This window comes from Ahaetulla prasina, chromosome 2 (genome assembly GCF_028640845.1).
Source record: "Ahaetulla prasina isolate Xishuangbanna chromosome 2, ASM2864084v1, whole genome shotgun sequence".
Taxonomy (NCBI): domain Eukaryota; kingdom Metazoa; phylum Chordata; class Lepidosauria; order Squamata; family Colubridae; genus Ahaetulla; species Ahaetulla prasina.
In genome coordinates, this window is record NC_080540.1 from 277,058,555 (window position 1) to 277,079,985 (window position 21,431).

Sequence of the window (21,431 nt, forward strand, 5' to 3'; positions counted from 1 at the left end):
ACAGTCACGTGACTCTGGGACACTGCAAATGGCCCTAAATGCTGCAGTGTTTCTGAGTGCTCAAAGTTCAGTCATATGATTGTGGAAGGGCCCGTCTCTTGCAACCCCAGAACTGGATGATAAGTCCCCTTTTTTTTTTTTTTTTTTTTTCATAAAAAGTTTTATTTTTACAATCATATCAAATAATTCATCCAATGTACAGTTGTATACAATTAGTCGGGCTTGCCCAGTCACCACCCCCCTTTTTAACACTCTTCCCTCTTCTACCTTCTTTTACTTTCCAAACCTTCCTCTCCTTCTCTTATCTACATCCGCTCCTCCCTCCACCCTATACCTTCCTTCTCCTCTACTATCCTCTTCCTTCCTCTTCTCCTCTTTCCTACCTCCTACTCTCTTTTCTCCTCCTCACCGTCCTAAAATGGTAACTATGCAGACCCGATCCTACATTAATTATATTTCTTCAATAATCCCTGTACATTAACCATCACTCCATCTCTACCAAACCCCCCCCAGTTCCCCTCCCCCTTACCCCCACCCCCCATCCCGACTTCCCAGAACAAAATGCAGGGTATCAAAACTAACAATCATAATCCAAAATAATTCCTAAATTATAATCTCTAGTCACACCACACTTAGTCACACTCTCAATTCCCCTCTCCTTCAAAAATATATCTAATACAAAATATTTCCTAAATTTACTCATATGCTATTCAATATTTTTTTTATCTGATACTTATTTTAAATATAATCAATCCACATTTTCCATTCTAGAATATATTTTTCTAGTGTATAGTCTTTCAAGTAAGCGGAGATTTTTGTCATCTCTGCCAGATTTGATACTTTGAGTGTCCATTCTTGATTGTAGGTAATTCTTCTTTCTTCCAATACTGAGCAATCAAAAGTCTTGACTGTTATTAAGTTCAAAATCAATTTAGTCTCTATAGCTGTGTAGTCCATAATTATTCCTAGTAGAAAGAACTGGAGTAAACTTAATCTTCTTTTCAAAATCTTCTGCATGATCCACCATACTTTAATCCAAAATGCTTTAACTTTTTTACAAGTCCACCATATATGGTAATAAGTAGCATCTTCACAATCGCATCTCCAACATTTAGCAAGATCTAATATGTGTTTCTTGTAAACAGGTAATGTCATTTTTAAATTGTTTCAAATAATGAAATACTTTCCTTCTCTTCTACGGTGAGTTCAGGCCATTAACATTCCAAGATAGGAAACTTTTGGAACACCAGCCGCAGATCACATTTTACTTTAGGCCTTGCTCCTTCCACTGTTTCCGTTGTAGTAGTTGCCAGTTGTTGTTGTGCCTTCATCTCTTGTTCCTTGCGTTTAGCAGCAGCTCTTGTCAACCTTTGTTCTTTTGAATCTAAACCCGTCGTAGGTATTTCCAACACTTGTAATAAATCTTCTTCCATCACAATCTGTTCTTGTACCTGCTTCACTTCTCTTTCCTTCACTTCAGCCTCCCTTCCTCTAGCTTCCAATGGGGGAAGACTTCCAACTTTTAATACCTCAACATAAAATTCTCTTGCTTTTCCAACCGTATTGAAACGATATACTTTCCTGCATAATATACTATTATACCAGTTGGAATATCCCATCTATATTCAATCTGATGTTTTTTAAGTTCATTCACCAGGAAGGCAAATTCCTTCCTAGCCCTTAACATTTTTGGTGGAATTTCCTTTAATATCAAAATATCTTGACCAGCAATCTGAATCTTCTCCCCTTTATATGAAGCTTGCAAAATCTGATTTCTCACTGTTCTGTTTGTAAAATAAATAACAACATCCCTTGGCAACTTTTTTTGCCTTGCTATCCAAGAATTCACACGATATATTTTATCAATTTGATAAGCCACATCTGCTGGACCAGCTGCTAATATCTCAGCAAATACTTCAGAAAAATTTCCTTAAATTCTCTTCCTTATTTTCTTTCAAACCTCGAATTCTAAGAGCAAATTCCATATTTCTATATTGTATCAAAACTATTTCATCCTCTGTTTTTCCATTTTACTTTGAAATTCATCCATTTTATTTTCTAATTTTAAATTATGTTGCTTAATTTCTTCAACCTCCTCCTCCAATAAAATCACATTCGTTGCCAAACTTTGTACTGCCATTACAAATCCTTCTTTAACTTCTTTATTTCCACTTGAATTTCTGATATCTGCTCTTTCATTTCAGACATCTCATCAGTTATTACTTTAAATTTTCTTCTATAAAGCCTTTTAAGTTCTCTTGTAACGCCTCTAAATTCAATGTTCTAGTCTCTGCTGTATGAGCTGGAGAGGCACCAGCTGATAAAGTTCCAGAGCTCTTTGTTACAGTAGACTTTAATTGTTTGGCTGCCATCTTCTATAAAATTATTTATTTATTTATTTCCAACTTAATATTCACTTTAAATCTTCTTAACCTCTAAAAAACACAGTCTTTTAAAGCAGTATTTAAAAATCTCCCCTAGATTCTATCAGCAGGCAGCAAAGAGTTAAAGAGTAAAAGCAGCAAGTAACATGCAAATTACCAACTGCAGACCCAACGCTGAAAGTATCGCTTTCGCTTTCCACTCGTTAACTTGTTAACAATTCGCCTCCATTTTTTTACTGTTTTCAAGCTTGTTACAAAGTATCGGGGAATCGGCTTGGCTACTTGCATAAAGTTCTCCCACTTTCGTTCTGTCCGGTATAATCCTTTATTGTCCAAAATAAATCTCGGCGTTTGGTCGTGGTGATTGGTTCCAAAGCAGAAGAATCCTCGGATCTGGAGCACTTGGTTACTGGAGGAACTTAACCCTTCAAACCCCTTTTTCTCAGGGGCTTTAGGAAATTCAACCTCTGCCTCAGCTCACCACCTTCCCCTTCTCCCGAAGAGGGGGTTTCCCGAACCGCTGGACAGCAGATTTAAGCTGTCCTAGCGATTCCACATAATCCAGAGGTTGGTGATCGTAAAGATCACCGCCATCAGGGGGCGTGGCCATGACCGTGGTGGGGTAAGGACCTTTCCTTCACTTCACAGGGCTTAATAATGAAGATTTATGAGGATTAATGCTGTTTGGAATGCACCGTTATGGATGAAAGTTAATAAATCATGAAGTGTTAATAGCCCAGCAGACTGAATTTAAAACTGGTAGGTCATCTGAAACTGCTTGAATTAAGGAGTTTTTACTGCGTGGGATGACCGAACTGGCAGATACAATGAGTTTGGAATAAACTGCTGTCTTTTGCTTTCCTTATTATAATTATCGTGTTCTGTGTTAAATGCTGAGGCTAAGGAATATCAAAGACTGAATTTGCTAATGAGAAGAATTTTAATTGAAGAGATCGATCTTTTGTGCTGGACTGACTGGCTGATTGGCTGAAGAAGATTTTATTAGGTGGATAATTTTTTTATTATTTTTCTTTTGAGAGGAAATTAATAGCTTGTTTATATTACAGAAAACAAAAAGGACTTTGTTTTGAAGTTCGTTGGTTTTTTTTTTCTCTGCCGACGTGGAGAAAAATGGCGCTGATTAAGCTGTGAGGTAATTGTGTTTCTTTGTGGAGTGAATATGACTCATAAGTTACTGATAAGCTACTAACGAGTGCAAATAAGCCGTTTCGCTTCAATTAAAGATTGTCGTCCTTGATCTTCATCAAGACCCTCTGTAAAATTGGTTTGACTGCTGTCCTTTGATCTTCACTAAGACTCTTTGAAAATTGGAATCCCAGTTTGAGAAATTTTTGGTTTTGTTTTTCAAAATGACTCAACAACTTTCAGAAACGCAGCAAATTGCTGCAGCTTTAAATAAAATTGGGGAAAAATAGCAGCACTATCAGAGCGTATAGATAATTTGACATTTAAAACTGACATCCGAAGTGCAAAATTTAAAGCAAGATATGAATGATAACTTTGCTAAACAAAAGAGGAAATGACAATGATTAAAGATGAAATGGAGCAGCTGCATGTGCATGAGGCAAAAGTAGATCGGCAAATTGGCAAAATATTTTATAAAATGAGCAGCAAGATAAGAGAATTTGTCTTTTGGAAGAAGAGATGAGGAAATATAATTTTGTTATCAGAGGAATCTCGGAAGAAAGGAAGATAAATTGAAACAGCGGGTTTTGAAATGGATTAATGATTTGGATACGCAACTTACGTTTACAATAGCAGACCTGGCAAGCGTTTTAGAATTGGATATAGAAGGCAAAATGGTTCTAACAGGAATGTGCTTGTCAGGTTCGCAAATCTTGGTGATAAGTTGGAAGTTATGGCCAAGTTAAGAGAGTTGGGAGATGCTTTGAGTTTGAAGGAAGACTATTCAAGTCTTCCCGGATATATCAAGAGAAGAAAGGGCATGGAGATTTTTTAAAACCAATTACAAAAGTTTTGAGAGATAATGGAATTAAATACAATTGGAGGCCACCACAACAATTGAAATTTTTTATAAAGGAAGGATGCGTACAATCACCCCAGATATAGATGCATTATTATATTTACGGAGCTTGGACTGATTGAGATGGAGGATTTAATGGAGATAAAAGATCAAATGCTTCAGATGGGTGGAACATACGTGGAAACATCAATCTCAGAAGAAGAAAAAGGGGCTATTGGAGGCAAGACTCAAAGGGTTAAAGAGGAAAGAAATATCACCTGTGTTGGTTGAACAGAAGAAGAGTCGTGAGGATACAGTAGGAGAAGAAGCAGATAAGAGTCTTGGAAAATATGAAGCTGAATGCGGTCATCGCTATCTTTTTTTGAGTGATGAATTTAAATAGACAGCCCGAAGAAGTGCCCGGGCATTGGCACGTCCCTCTCCCCATTCTCTTTATAGAGGCGAAACCGATGAGGATGTGGGGAAGAAGATTGTTTGTACTTTATTGTTTGTTTTGTTTTGTTTTTTTCTGTTTTCTTATTGTTGTTTATATGGTAGTTTAATGTCGGGTGGTGGGGGCACAGAAAGGAAGATGCGGGATAGGATTAAAAATTTATATTTTAAATGGGAGTTATAAAAATAATGTCATGGAATGTGAAGGGTACAGGAATCAGATTAAAAGAAGAAGATTGGAGCTTAAGATTAAAAGGATTTACCAGACATTTTATTTTTACAAGAAACCCATCAGAAATCTGAAGATTCAAATAGAATGTATATAAAAGGTATGCAAATATATGAAAAGCATTTGGAACTTCAAAAGCTAGAGGAGTTGCAACACTGATATCAGATAGGGTGTACTTTGAAAACATAAGGTAATTTTGGATGAAGATGGAAGATATGTAATAATTGTTGGAAATCTTAATGAGGAAAAAGTGACACTTGTTAATTTATATTTACCGAATGAAAACAAAGAGAATTTCTTGAAAAATAACAAAATTTTGGAGAATGAAAGTGTAGGAAAGTAATTGTGGCTGGGGATTTTAATTTAATCAGAGATAAAATAGACAGTACTAATCCCACCCGCTGTGGAGGAGCAAATAAAATGGGGATTTTAAATATGTGGATGCTTGACGGCGTGGTTGATGTGTGGAGAGAGGTTAAAGGAATTGAGAGAGTATACACTTTTTTTCTAAGATATATAATACATATTCTAGAATTGATTATATTTTTCTTTCTAAAGATTTGTTGAATAATGTGGATAAGGTAGATGTGGGAATTTTTAAAGATTCTGATCATGCAGAAGTTATGGTGGACTTAGATTTTAATTTTGAGAAAAAGAAGCTATTGGAGATATGACGAGAAATTGTATAAAATGAAAAGGATAAAAATGGATACTTAAAAATTGGAGGAAAGTTGGAGATTAAATGATAACGGGAGGTTAAATTTGAAATTGTTTGGGATGCGATGAAAGCGGTGTTTAGAGGAGAGTATTAAATTATCAAGTAGGAAATATAAAAATTATAAAATTAAAATGGAAAGAGATAAAATCAGATTAAAGAATTGGAAAATCAATTTTGCTTACTAAAGAAAAAAATTCTTCAGGAGCTTAATATGTTAAGAAATAAAATGATAGAAGAAGATACAGAGTTAGTAAAAGAAATTTGAGATTTTTAAATAGGAATTTTTTTGAATTTAGTAATAGAAATTCTAAATTATTGGCAAAGATGGCGAAAGATAAAAGAGAGAAGAGAGAAATTGGAGTTTTGATAGATGATAGAGGTATAAGATGTTATAAAAAATTAGAGAAATGTGAAGTGGTTAGAAACTTTTTTCAGAATCTATATTCAAAGAAACCAATTAATCGGGGAAAATTGCAGAGTTATTTAGAAAAGTATGTGGTGAAAATTGATCAAACATATAAGGAATTGATGGAAGAAGATATAACACAAGATGAGATTAATGGAATAATACAAAATTAAAATTAGGAAAGCTCCAGGTGAGGATGGATTACCTGTTGAGTTTTATAAAGAATTTAAAGAATTAATAATACCAAGACTGCAAAATTATTCAATGGAATATTACATGGTGGGAAGTACCTTCGTCATGGAATAGAACGGTGATATCCTAATTCCTAAACCAGATAAAGATTTAGAAAGGATTGAGTCCTATCGGCCCATTTCTTTAATTAATCAGGATGCAAAGATATTTACTGCTATTATAAGTAATAGATTAAATAGATTTATAGATAGATATATAAGTTATAATCAAGTAGGTTTTGTGAAGGGTAGATACATGAGTGATATTGTTAGAAGAGTATTAAATATTATAGATGTAGCTGAATATAATGGTGATAAAATTGGTATAGTATCATTGGATATTTTTAAAGCTTTTGATTCTGTACAATGGGAAACAATTAAAGTAATTGTGGAGGCTTTAGGCTTTGGTAATAAGTTTATACATGTTATTTCAAAATTGTACCAAAAGAGCAGTGCAAGAGTGAAGGTGAATGGAATATTAACTGAAGAGATAAAATTAGAAGCTGGTACGAGACAAGGATGTCCCTGTCCCCAACATTATTTTTATTGGCTATGGAAATATTGACAAAATGATAGAAAAGATGAAGAATTAGAAGGATATAAGGGTATAAGATAAATTTGTATGCGGATGATACTTTAATTATTTTGAAAATGTAGAGAAAGATTTGAAAAGATATATAAGCATTTGATAGAATTTGAAGAAATGACAGGATTGAAAGTAAATTGGTCAAAGTCAGAATTATTGATGGATAGTAATGGTAATGAGTCTGAGAATATGCAAGAGCAATTTGGGATAAGGATTAAAACACATTGAAATATTTGGGTATAGTGCTTTCACTTAAGGTTAAAGAATTGAAAAACTTAATTATGATGTGGTGATTAACGAAATTGAGAAGAAGATAGATAAATATAAAATTTTAAAGTTGTCTTGGTTTGGTAGAATTGCAATGTGTAAGATGATGCTGCCCAAGTTCAACTTTTTATTCGAGATGCTACCACTAAATCTGACAGAGAAAGATATTGAAGGATATCAGAAAAAACTGGATAAATTTTGCAATGGTGGCAAAAGACCCAGATTAGTGAAGAAAATGTGGTATCAAAATCAAAAGGAAGGTGGATTAGGAATCCCCAAATTATTTAATTATTACTGTGCGTATGGTATCCGGATAGTGGTAAAAATACTTAAAGGTGAAGATAATTATTGGAGAGATTTAGAGTTAAGGGATATAGAGAAATTTGGATCAAGGTGGTTTTTAGATAAAGCAAATTTAAAATGTGTAAGTAGAAGTTATTGGTTAAAGGATTAAGTAAAATGTGGAACAAATTTGTTAAAATTTTAATTCCGGATATAATCTTTTTGGGGGAGACAACTGGAATTTGGCCGATTAAAAATAATATAAAACGTAATGAAGTGATTAAAGAGGAAAATATAGAAATTATTAAAGATTGGATAAAAGTTATGGAAATGAAAGGAGGAATAAAGAAATTATTGAAAAATTAGGGTTAAGTTGGTTTGAAAAATACAGATAGAAAAATGGACAAAAAAACTAAAGGAAAATTATTCGATAAATAGATGTGAAACTGAATTTGAATATTTAGTATCTCGGATTATGAAAGATGAAATTGGGCTAAAGGGACTCGTTAGTAGGGTTTATAAGATTATAAATTCTGATGAAAAATTACAAAGAGTGATGAGGACAAATTGGGAAAAAGATCTTAATATTGAAATACCAGAATCAGATTGGAATGTGAATTGGAAGAGTAGAATTATGAGAACTTTATCTATAAGGATTAAAGAGCACAATTATAAAGTTGTTTGGAAATGGTATTTGACTCCAGTAAGATTGTCACAAATGGATAAAAAAACTAGTAAAAAATGTTGGAGATGTGAGATGGAATTGGGGACTTATGAACATATGTGGTATAATTGTGATAAGGTTAAAAAGTTTTGGCAACAATTGGAGAAAATGATATTTGAAATGATGGGGAAAGTAATAACATTGAGAGTGGAAACTATATTATTGTTGGTAATTAAGGAAATAGAATTAACAAAATATGAAAAGAATTGATTAGAATTATGATTATAATAGGTAGAATTATAATAGCTAGATATTGGAAACTGGATGTGATTTTTAGAATAGAAGAGTGGAATTCTGAAATGTGGAAATTAGCTTTAAATGATAAAATGACATGTGATATTAAAATTAGAAGTGGTGTGTATAAAGAAGATATTTTCTGGAAGACTTGGAAACCATTTGTGGACTTTGCGCTTGGAACATTGGATGCTTCAGTACCTGTACCTCGAGAACGTGGATTTTGGCAATCATGAGGATATATCCGAAGACCCAAATCTTCCTTTTATGTATAGCACAAGGGTGTAATAATGTATTTTCTTTTTGTTTGTTTGTTGCAAAAAAAAATTAAAAAAAAATATTTAAAAAAAAAAAAAATAAAGATCACCGCCATCACCTACGGTGCCAAACCGGAAGTCGAAGTCCCCTTTTTCAGGTTGGTTGTAATTTGAAAAGGGTGCTAAGAGACCGGTTGTAACTCGAGGACTACCTGCAATGAATAGCCTGGTAGAGTTTTGCTATTCAAGATCTCCCATTGCATTTCTGCACCCAGCTTTTTATGTCCCTCTAACATAGGGGTGTCAAACTCGATTTCATTGAGGGTTGCATTCAGGGGGGTGGGGACGGGTGAGTGTGTCCAGGGTGGGCATGGCCAGCTCAACGTCACTCGTGTTGGGGGTGCCTGTGGCGGCCCGAGCACTCTGCCAGCTAAAATGGAGCTCTGTTTCTGCTGGCAGAGGGCTGCAGGAGGCCATCGCAGCTGAAAACAGAGGTCAGGAGGGCCGCATACAGCCCTTCTGAGCTCTGTTTTTGCTGGCAGAGCCACCATGGCCCGGTCCTTCGCTGTTTCCAGGGCGGTTCTGCGGGCTAGGTCTAAGCACCCTATGGGCTGGATCTGGCCCATGGGCCTTGAGTTTGACACCCCTGCTCTACCAGAACAGTCAAGCAGATTATATAATTCTTGAGCATGCTCAACGTTATTTGGACTCTTTTGGAGACCTCACAGTTTTTTCCTCCTACACATTTCTCATTTCCATGTGGTTTCCCCCCCACATTTCTTGACACTTCTGTCAGAGATCATAGTGGATGGCTCCTACCTCTGAAGAAATTTTTTTTGGAAAATGACTATAGATTTCCAGTTACTTTAAAAAGTTTGGGCAAAAAACGCAGTTCCCTGCGTATTATGTCTTTAATAGACATAATAGAAAAGAGGAAATTGATGGAAAATAAATAGGACAACAAGGAATTTCAGGCATTAATTTTTCATAAAATTTTACACAACAGAACCAATGAGACATTTAAAGCTTCTAGCCTTTCCCACTGTCAGTAGATATAGAATTATTTTTCTTTGACTGCAGTTGCTGTTGGGGAAACAAAGAGAAACACAGAGGAGGGAAAACACAAATAGCTTCATTCCATTACAAATATTGATTGATATATGTTTTTCTGCTATGACGTGGATCAACAGCTAGGACATTTATTGTTCCCCTCCCCGTTAATTTTTTTCACCATTTAAATAAAGACACAAATACCATGCTTTAGAAATCAAGCCAACTCTGACCTCATGAGGTTAAATAATTAGCCAACATTGCAGGTGATTGCAAAGTGGGGAATGCCCAGAACTTAAAAAGCTTGCCAACTTCTGTGTTATGATATAATATCAGAAAGCAGGACATGCAAATGTATTGGTAGGAAAGCATTAGACATTGAACCAGGAAGTTATTTCTGCAAATCTTTTAATTTGAATATCTAATGGAGCCACAATATGTTTGGAAGTAATGTATCTTGTAATTTATGTGCTGCTCGACATAATGCTGTTGGAGGGTATGCTAAGTGCTACATCTTATGCATTTCTGATTATCCGTAGATGTTAGGTTTTTTAAAAAAAAATAAAAATGGAATTTGTGGCTTAAACAAATGGTTCAACCCTAATTTTTCTTTCATTTCAAGGAGTGGCAAGCTTATTTTCAGACACTGGCACTCCTAGTTCCTGCACAAAGGCCAATTGTGCAAAGCTGATTTGTGGCTTATCCCAGCTGGCAACAATCTGACACCTGTTATAGCCATGTTGGACTAAAACTCTCAGAATGTCCACTCAGCATGCTCAATAGAATAGAATAGAATTTTTTATTGGCCAAGTGTGATTGGACACACAAGGAATTTGTCTTGATGCATATGCTCTCAGTGTGCATAAAAGAAAAGATACGTTCATCAAGGTACAACATTTACAACACAATTGATGGTCAATATATCAATATAAATCATAAGGATTGCCAGCAACAAAGTTACAGTAATACAGTCATAAGTGGAAGGAGATTGGTGATGGGAACGATGAGAAGATTAATAGTAGTGCAGATTTAGTAAATAGTTTGACAGTGTTGAAGGAATTATTTGTTTAGCAGAGTGATGGCCTTCGGGAAAAAACTGTTCTGTTCTTGTGTCTAGTTGTTCTGGTGTCAGTGCTCTATAGCGTCGTTTTGAGGGTAGGAGTTGAAACAGTTTATGTCCAGGATGTGAGGGATCTGTAAATATTTTCACGGCCCTCTTCTTGATTCGTGCAGTATACAGGTCCTCAATGGAAGACAGGTTGGTAGCAATTATTTTTTCTGCAGTTCTAATTATCCTCTGAAGTCTGTATCTTTCTTGTTGGGTTGCAGAACCGAACCAGACAGTTATAGAGGTGCAAATGACAGACTCAATAATTCCTCTGTAGAACTGAATCAGCAGCTCCTTGGGCAGTTTGAGCTTACTGAGTTGGCGCAGAAAGAACATTCTTTGTTGTCTTTTTTTGATAATGTTTTTGATGTTAGCTGTCCATTTTAGATCTTGAGATATGATAGAACCTAGAAATTTAAAGGTTTCTACTGTTGATACTGTGTTGTCTAGTATTGTGAGAGGTGGAAGTATGGAAGGGTTTCTCATAAAGTCTACTACCATTTCTACGGTTTTGAGTGTGTTCAGTTCCAGATTGTTTTGGTTGCACCACAAGGCTAGTCCTTTGACCTCTCGTCTATATGCGGATTCGTCATTGTCTTGTATGAGACCAATCACTGTTGTGTCATCTGCAAACTTCAGTAGCTTAACAGATGGATCGTTGGAGATGCAGTCATTGGTATACAGAGAGAAGAGAAGTGGGAAGAGCACACAGCCTTGGGGGGCCCCTGTGCTAATTGTACAGGTATTTGATGTGATCTTGCTTAGCTTCACCTGCTGCTTCCTGTTTGTTAGGAAGCTTGTGATCCACTTACAAGTCTGTTCCGATACCTGTAGCTGGTTTAGCTTAGTTAGAAGAATGTCTGAAATGATGGTATTGAATGCTGAACTAAAGTCTACAAAAAGGACCCTTGCATAGGTCTTTGGAGACTCAAGATGTTGTAGGATGTAGTGCAGAGCCATGTTAACAGCATCATCTATTGATCTATTTGCTTAGTATGCAAATTGCAAGGGCGGATCCGTGATGATTTTCAAGTAGGAAAGCACTAGCCTTTCAACTGTGTCATGTGTCAATTATAATCAAATAGGGTTGTTTCCTTTTTACAAAAGGGTCCACGAAATATTTGGTCTTGGCAAGAGAAATGCCAGTTATCTGTCTTCACCATCAACTGGATTATGTTTCCTGGCTAGGAATTCTAGGAATTGAAGTCCACACATCTTCAAGTTGCCAAGGTTGAGAAACACTGGTCTAAAGAGCACTGAACTCTGAGACTAGTTTTGATATTAAGTATAAAGGAAGTAAAACAATCTCTTATGGCTGGAATTGCAAATCCAGAGTAAGGAAAGGCCATCAACTGTATACTAGGATTGATAAAAGTGAAAGGGAAGAAATGCAGAAATTAGATTAAAGAACCTCTGAGGTTTTCTAACATTAAAAGCTTTGTAATAAAGCACATAGAAAATACAGTTTTGTTTTGTTACGGCTCCCTGACCAAATACCACAAGCAATAATCACTGGCTGGATGAATGAAGCATTCAAGCAGTTAAGGCCATTGGGGAGTCTTCTTCAATCTGATGCTTTCCAAAAGTTTTGCAACACAGTTCCTATTATCAATAATTATTTGTCCTGTTACCCAGGTAGAGTTCTATAGGTAATCTTCGAATTAGAACTATAACTGAGCTTGGCATTTATGATTGTAAGTTGTGATGGTTATAAAGTTGATAACCATGTGATCATCCCAATTTTATGACCTTCTTTGTGGGCAGTCATTGAGTGAATACTGTGGTTATTAAGCAAAATCATTGTTTGCTATGGGCTGTTTTTTGCTGGAAATCCAAAGTAAATACTTTATACTTTATACTGATATTGTTTCCTGATTGCTTATTTGTAGCCTACAACTATCATTAAGTGTCGTATCATTAAGTGTTAAATTTGTACCCCATGACTATCATTTAGTGTTGTAAGTGTTGTATCTTGATGAAGGTATCTTTTCTTTTATGTACACTGAGAGCATATGCACCAAGACAAATTCCTTGTGTGTCCAATCACACTTGGCCAATAAAAATTCTATTCTATTCTATTCTATTCTATTCTATTCTATTCTATTTTAAGTAAATACTGGTTTCTGACAAAACTGTTGTAAATTGTGGAAGGAGATTGGTGATGGGAACGATGAGAAGATTAATAGTAGTGCAGATTTAGTAAATAATTTGACAGTGTTGAAGGAATTATGCAATTCCTGCAACAGGGCACTGCAAATGGTTGTAAATATAGGCTAGTTACTAAGACCCTAAAATGCAGTCACACGACTGCAGGTGGAGGTGATATCAGAACTTCAAAACCAGGTTGGAAGTCCATTTTGAAGAGTCTGTTATAGTCAGATGATTCCAAGGTGAAGAATGCCCAGAACTTAAAAAGCTTGCTAACTTCTATGATATGTTATAATCTCAATGAAATAGAAACCTGGACAATCAATATATGGGTAGGAAATGTTAGTATTAGATATTGAACTAGGAAGTTATTTCTGACTTTTTTTTATTTGAATAACTAATAAATGGAACTTTAAAACCAGGTTGTAAAGTTCTTTCTGAGGAGTCAGTTGAAATGTCAAATGATTGCTAAGCAATCTCTAAAAAATCTGGAGAGCACTTCAGCTTTAAAAATTGTTGGTGAAAAAAAAAACAATGATCCCACAAGGGAATGCAACAGCACTGACTTTTCACAATCATTAGAACTAAGTTCTTGTAAAAATAAGGAAGAAGAGTAGTGATTTCTGCAGCAAATTGTGACAAAATGACTCTTGTGTAATGATGTCATGGCCTTATTTAAGTATTTGCATGATGAGGTCTGAACCAAGTATATTGCCCGTAAATTACATGGGGTCAGAGCTGGCTTTCTGTAAGTGTTCCGAAGGATGCCCTAATTCAATCATGAGCCTTGAGCCAAGCTTCAAAAGAAATCCAGTTATTTATTAGGAGCTTCATGTTGGCATGTTCCTAAATGAAGCCAACTCTGACCCTATGTAATTTACGGCTCCAATCATGACTCTGTTTCTCCCCTCCCCCCAGGGTATGTCATCAATCACATTTGCCAATGGAGCAATTTTGTGGGTTGTAGAGATCACTCCCCTCTGGCCACTGTAGGTAACCCTGGGAGACAGCCTTGAGAAAGATATGTCTGGAATGTGCTCCTGTCTTTGGCTGCTGTACTGCTTCATCAGTTTCCCATCCCCCTTGCCTATGGCAGGCCAAGGATGCTTTGCGAGTTGACATTAATGTCACAGAATTGGAGTATGATGTCATCATGCAAGAGTCCCTTCCCTTCTTGCAAATCCCCTTGAATTGTTCAGATTTTGCCTCTTAACAGATGCCTGCAGAGTAAAATTTGTGGTAGAATGGAATATTCACGGCTCCGTTGATGTCCATCTCTTCTGTTTATTAGCTAACTTCCATTCTGGAGCTGGTGAAGAACATCCCCTGTGCAGCAACCAAGCGAAGCAATCTCAGAAAAGCTCTTTCTCAGTATGCAGCACAGTTTGACCCATGCCAATGTGCTCCCTGCCCCAACAATGGCAAGGCAGTGCTGTCTGGAACAGAGTGCTTGTGTGTGTGCCGGGCTGGGACTTATGGTGATAACTGTGAAATACGGGCACCAGGTTATCATTCAGGTATGTGAGTTAATAGAGCAAGTATTTCGTTACATAGAGCTTTCCTAATCTTCTAGAGTTCGGTATGAAATGTGTCTCCAGGCTTTTTCAATTTTTTTGCAAATCTGTTCCCCCTCTCCCCTTCTTCCTGCTCATATATTAGCCCCAAGTAAAGTTAGCAAGGATGAAACCGAATGGAGATAATTAGGAATAAATAGGCTGGAACTATTTTCTTTCAAGCGAGCTGAAGAAAACAAGCCCTCCTTTTCTTCAACAGGGAATGAACAGTTTGGCAAAGTATTAGCTGCTTCAGTGTATGCATTTCCCTCCCTTGCATTAAGTAATTAAATCCCACTTACTTCAACTATTTATCATATTTCCTTCCTTCCTTCCTTCCTTCCTTCCTTCCTTCCTTCCTTCCTTCCTTCCTTCCTTCCTTCCTTCCTTTTTTAAATGTGGGTTAGGAGAACTGCCTTAAAATGGAATCTCCCATCCACAGAAACTATAGTAATGATAATATATCAAGTTGGGTAAAAACCAGTGGTGAAATCCTCCGCAGTTTGCCACCGGTTTGCTGCCCGCGCGTGTGCATTACGTGCCAAATGCATGCTGTACTTGGAAAAGGGAGGCTTAAGAAGGTAAGTAGAACAGCGAGGGAGGGGGAACACCTGTGCCGTGCGATTTACATTCACTAGAAAACAGGATTTCCTGCTTTCTGGTGGATCTAAATCTCACAGCAGAGCTGATTGTCAGAAATATTGGTTCGGATGAAACGGTAGCTTTTTTTTACTACTGGTTCACCTGAACTGGTGCAAACCAGTAGCATTTTACCCCTGGTAAAAACAATCCCTTGACCATAACTTCATTTGACTGAGAAGAGGTTCATCTCACATCAAGATCAGGACTGTATCTTATATGGAGTAGAAAACATATTATTGAGCAATATCTAATTGCAGCACTAAGTTGGATGATGCCATATGGAGGTTTCTTACTCCATGGGTAGGGTACTCCATTGGACATATAGGCTGAAACTGACAGAAGTTGTATCTGGACAACATCTGGAAGGCATCAGTTGTTTACACCTCTGAAATATTCTCCTATTTCTGGTTGGAAATAAACAGGCCAGGGAAAATTGGGATCAGAGAGTAAATGTGGCTTGAGAGCAACTATCATTTATAAGAAAGGAGCTGAAGATGAGGAAGAGGAGTAGCTGGTAATGAGAACGAAGGAAATAATGAACAAGTACTACAGAGTTCCCCTCGATCTGGGGATGGTGTAGCAACCTTTCTTCTACTTCTTCATTTTGACCATCCAAAGGCCAGAAAAGCATCAGAGAAAAATTTTACAAATTCCTGAGCCAAAAGAACAACTTTGGGGCAGAAGGATCTTCCTTCTCCATCTGCCTCTTCCCACCAATGTATTGTATTAGTATCTTCAGGGAAAGTTTTAAAATAAAAGTTGGTGGTTGCAGCAGTGCCACTGAAGCCTTACTGCATTGTACGTATACAATGTCAACAATAGGGGCCTCTGGTGGCTCAGACTGTTAAGACAGTCTGTTATTAACACAGCTGCTTGCAATTACTGCAGGTTCAAGTCCCACCAGGCCCAAGGTTGACTCAGCCTTCCATCCTTTATAAGGTAGGTAAAATGAGGACCCAGATTGTTGGGGGCAATAAGTTGACTTTGTATATAATATACAAATGGATGAAGACTATTGCTAACATAGTGTAAGCCGCCCTGAGTCTTTGGAGAAGGGCGGGATATAAATGCAAATAAATAAATAAATAAAAAGTTAGAAAAAGGACAGGATTTCAATGGTGCGGCTGTGAACGCCATCAAGCCTTTTTGTGATTCCCTCCTCATGGATGTCGGCAATTGTGTATCATGAAAAGCAATTAGAAAACCCTAGAAGAAGGGTTCCCAACCAGTGTCCAGGAATGACTGCTGCTCCACAAGATTTTGTGAGAATCGAAATGAAAATAAATATAAAGAATAAATTAATAATGTTAAATAAGTTTTTTTAAAAATGGGCCAATCCTCAGGAGATAAACATATTTTGTATTATTTTGGCTTTGCCGCTGAAGATCTTGTGAGTTTGGGTGATCTCAGAGGATTTAGATTTTTTAAAAAATAATTTTTATTTAATTGGAAATCTTGCTAGTACCAACTCTAAGTACAGAATGTGTCTTCTTGCTACTTCCCAGTTGTTAGAGTTGTCATCTTAAGCTATTGATCCTGAATGTTTGGGCTTGGTGTCGCAAAAATTCAGAAAATGTCTAACTTGACTCTGTTGGCATGTCATCCCCTACCCTCCAAATAAAAGAGAAAAATTCTTTATATATTCGTTTAATTCTGGGGATTTGTGTGATCCCCAGAAAAAGAGGTTTTGATGAAATTTTCATGATGGGGCAGGATGTTTATTCCTTTCTTAATTAACAAAGAGGATTGGGAAAGCCATATAATAAACATGCTCTATTTTCACAATATAATCTTCCCTTCAAGGTCTTCTACCTCTCTGGTTTTCCACATCAGCTAAAGCTCCAAGAAAGATCTCATGGGAAAACTTTGTAAATAAAAGGTTTTGTTTCCCATATCAGAAAGTATGGGGGAAAATATAGTAAGAGCATTGCTAAAAGAATCAAGATGGCGGCTTAGGCTTTGATCTCATAGTTATGACTGCCCTCTTGATTTTTTTAACCTTTCCAGGTTAAAAATACTCTAGTTAAAACTCCAGTTAAAAACTCCAGTGGATGCTCCTGCTCCAGACAAAAACAGAAGTATCAATATCCCCTGTTTTCATGAAAATAAGACCTATCCCGAAAATAAGTCCTACCATGTTTTTATGTGTGCGCCTAATATAAGCCGTACCCCCAAAATAAGCCCTACTTAAGAACCTGGCCGCCCGGCCACCCATTCCATCTGGTTGCTCGCAGTGCCATGGCCACGAGGTGAGATGGGGAGTCAAGCTGCCCCATGTACCGGTTTACCTCAGGGCCCCTGCAACCAGCCCATCCTTGCTCCTGACACCTCCCTCATGGCGGCAGCACCAACAGCCATGAGCAGTAGGAGCCCAAGTGGTCACAAGACCACTTTTTTCTGTTTGCTCACAGCTGCAACAGAGCAGAAGGTTAAGCAACATGCTGGTGCAGCGGCTGTGAGGTAAGGCAGGTGTCACGGCATGCATGGCTTAGCTAAGGAGACCCTGAGGTAAGGTGGTCTGGGGCGCATGTGGCAACTCCACCCCCCCACCTCACCTTGTGGCTGTGGCACTGGCATGTCTCTCAACTTCCTCCTCCATTCTGTCTGCGAGCAAACAGAAGTGGGCCTCCCATACATGTGGGGGGGGAGACATCCCTCCAAAAATAAGCCCTAGTGCTTCTTTTGGGCCCCAAAAGAAAATAAGACCCGATCTTTTTTTCTGGGAAACATGGTAGGAAAGATGGCATCCTCCTTTACCTCTCAGAAAAAGGCACAAAAAACAGGACATGGAGAAGAATTCTAAGCCTGTGTAAAAATGAGATAGAAAAAGAGAAACTCCTTTTGCAGGGAAGAAAACTTTTCTGAAGCCAGAGAGCAGATTTTAGCAACATATTTATACACTGCTCAAAAAAATAAAGGGAACACAAAAATACTGTAAGACATCCTAGATCTGAAGGAATGAAATATTCTTATTAAATACAGTACATTGTGCTGTTTAGGTGTTCCCTTTATTTTTATTTTTTTTGAGCAGTATATTTTGCCTTATCTGAGGTAGCCCAGTTAGTGGCTTCAGTGCAGTGATGATACGATTCTCTTTATCAAAGTGCTTTGCATCTCTCTCAGTGGTGTCTTCTGCTCTGTGTAGGGGAGATGCTTTACTTTGTTCCTTAGAAGAAAGGAGCAAAATTGCTCTTGAAGCCCCTTCAAAGTGCTTTGCTTGAAACATCACAACTTGCTCATTTTAGCCCCTGGGCAAATGCAAGACAAGGGCTGTGGCTAACATTGAGACAAGCAAGAGTATTGGAAAACAGAGCACAGATAACACGACTTTCAACATGCTGGGAAATGCAATGGAAGTTAAGCCAACGTAAATGAACAAAGCAGCAGGTAGAAGTGGGCTATGGGTGAATGATCTAAGAATTAATATTTAGAATAGAATAGAATAACAGAGTTGGAAGGGACCTTGGAGGTCTTCCAGTCCAGCCCCCTGCTTAGGCAGGAAACCCTACACCACTTCAGACAAATGGTTATCCAACAACTTCTTAAAAACTTCCAGTATTTAATTGTTCTAACTGTCAGGAAATTTCTCCTTAGTTCTAAGTTGCTTCTCCCCTTGATTAGTTTCTATCCATTGCTTCTTGTCCTGCTCTCAGGTGCTTTGGAGAATAGCTTGACTCCCTCTTCTTTATGGCAGCCCCTGAGAGATTGGAACACTGCTATCGTATCTCCCCTAGTCCTTCTTTTCATTAAACTAGACATACTGAGTTCCTGCAACCGTTCTTCATATGTTTTAGCCTCCAGTCCCCTAATCATCTTTGTTGCTCTTCTCTGCACTTTTTAGTATCTCAACATCCTTTTTACATCATGGTGACCAAAACTGAATGCAGTATTCCAAGTGTGGCCTTACCAAGGCATTATAAAGTGGTATTAACACTTCACGTGATCTTGAGTCTATCCCTCTGTTTATGCAGCCTACAATTGTGTTGGCTTTTTTGTGACAGTCTGTTTCCATCAGTCCATCCACATGAGAGGATTTGCCTTGGACCAAGAGAGTTTTCAGATCGGCGCACCTACCCATGGTCTAATAAACTCCTTTTTGTCAAAGAGTAGCTTGCACCAATGGAGTTTTCAAGGCCCGTTGGCTAATCCATGTTAGTCAACAGCTAGATAGGGCTGAGAGGATTTTCAGAGGCCCAGGCCCATCTCAGATACAATTCCATGTTATCCAGCAAAGTCATTTTCTAAAGCTGTATTTTTAATAATGTAATTTTTATGAAAACTTTTAAAAAGATAAAAACTATTACAAAATAATATAAATTATATTGTTTTTTGTATTATAAAGTTGAGAAGAGAAAAAGCAAGCAAGCAAGCAAAGCGAGAACTGAAAAGTGGAAGAAAAATACAAAAAGAAAACATTACAAAGCAGGGGTTTCTGGTATTCTTCATAGTAGTTATACGCACAATTTAAAGTTATACCATTGAAAGTCAGAATTCGCTAAGGGATGATCATTCTGTTAGGATAATGGACTACTTGATCTAAAGCAGGGGTCTCCAATCTTGGCAACTTTAAGCCTGGTGGCCTTCAACTCCCAGAATTCCCCAACCAGCTTTGCTGGCTGCGGAATTCTGGGAGTTGAAGTCTTTAAAGTTGCCAAGATTGGAGACCCCTGATCTGGGAGTTGAAGTCCTCCAGGCTTAAAGTTGCCAAGATTGGAGAGCCCTGATCTAAAGACCCCTGATCCTATACTTTTCTACCTCATTTTGCAGAAAACCATCTGCACTGTTACTCTAGGGCCATGATGGCGACCCTATGCACCCTAGCTCAGCTCCAGCATGCGTGTGCCGGCCAGCTGATTTTCAGGCCTTCCAGGCCTACCAGGAATCAGCAAATGGACCATTTCCAGCCTCCGGAAGGCCTCGGAGGGAGCATGAGGAAGGCCATTTTTTTAAAAAAAAATTTTTTATTTGCATTTATATCCCGCCCTTCTCCGAAGACTCAGGGTGGCTTACACTATGTTAAGCAATAGTCTTCATCCATTTGTATATTATATACAAAGTCAACTTATTGCCCCCAACAATCTGGGTCCTCATTTTACCTACCTTATAAAGGATGGAAGGCTGAGTCAACCTTGGGCCTGGTGGGACTTGAACCTGCAGTAATTGCAAGCAGCTGCTGTTAATAACAGACTGTCTTAGCAGTCTGAGCCACCAGAGGCCCTGAAAGCCTCTGGAGCTTGGGGAGGGTGAAAAACGGGCCTACCTGGCCCACCGTGCCATCAAGTGCCAAAAGTGGGGGAAGCGCAGGGGGGGGTGTCACATGTGCATGTGCGGGGGAGGGTCGCATTGAATTATGGGTGTGGTCACATGCGTATGTGGCTCCCCCCCCCCCACTTTTGGCATGTGGCACCAAAAAGATTAGCCATCACTGCTCTAGAGCTATGTCTAATGGGAGATTTCCAAACCTAATCTTGCTTTGGGACCACCAATTCTCTAGGTATTAATCCAGATGTGTTGCGAATCCTTTTCATGTATTCCAGTTGCGGTTGATGGTAACTGGAATTGCTGGGGTTCATGGAGTCCCTGTGATGGTTCCCATAAGAGGCGGAGAAGCCGCACCTGTAACAACCCCTCCCCTCAAAATGGAGGGAAGCCATGTGAAGATGAACAAGAGGAAGAGGAAGCATGCTATTTTTCCATATTTGTTGACAGGTAAAACTATAATAGTCACAGGGTTTTAAAAAAAGGCTGTAGCTCTTTCTTTGCATATGAAATGTATTGGATTTAATTCTTTGCAATTTTGGATAAATCTGAGAAAAAACCTGTTCTTACTCACTGCCAGTCAGTTCTTTTGCTTCACTGGGGAAAACAATTAAAGGAAGTTTTTAAAAAAGCTATCAAAAGCTATTTGTGAATTCAATCCCCATTCTCATTACAAGCTCAAAGCAAAAAGTTTTGTAGCAACTCCAGAAATCTTTGATGAACTTCCAAGCCAGACTAAAGGTAAAGGTAAAGGTTCCCCTCGCACATATGTGCTAGTTGTTCCTGACTCTAGGGGGTGGTGCTCATCTCCATTTCAAAGCCGAAGAGCCAGAGCTGTCCAAAGACACCTCCGCGGTCATGTGGCTGGCATGATTAAATGCCAAAGGCACACAGAATGCTGTTACCTTCCCACCAAA

At 37.9% G+C, this 21,431-nt stretch overlaps 1 protein-coding gene across 1 annotated transcript in view; it reads left to right on the top strand.

Moving 5' to 3' along the window:
* The window catches only part of C6 (complement C6), a 63,172-nt gene that overhangs the window by 22,172 nt on the left and 19,569 nt on the right, over window positions 1–21,431 (top strand). Inside the window, exons 11-12 of the mRNA XM_058173280.1 lie at window positions 14,352–14,577; window positions 20,793–20,964. Coding sequence (XP_058029263.1) covers window positions 14,352–14,577; window positions 20,793–20,964 — 398 coding nt within the window. The remainder of the gene's footprint in view (window positions 1–14,351; window positions 14,578–20,792; window positions 20,965–21,431) is intronic.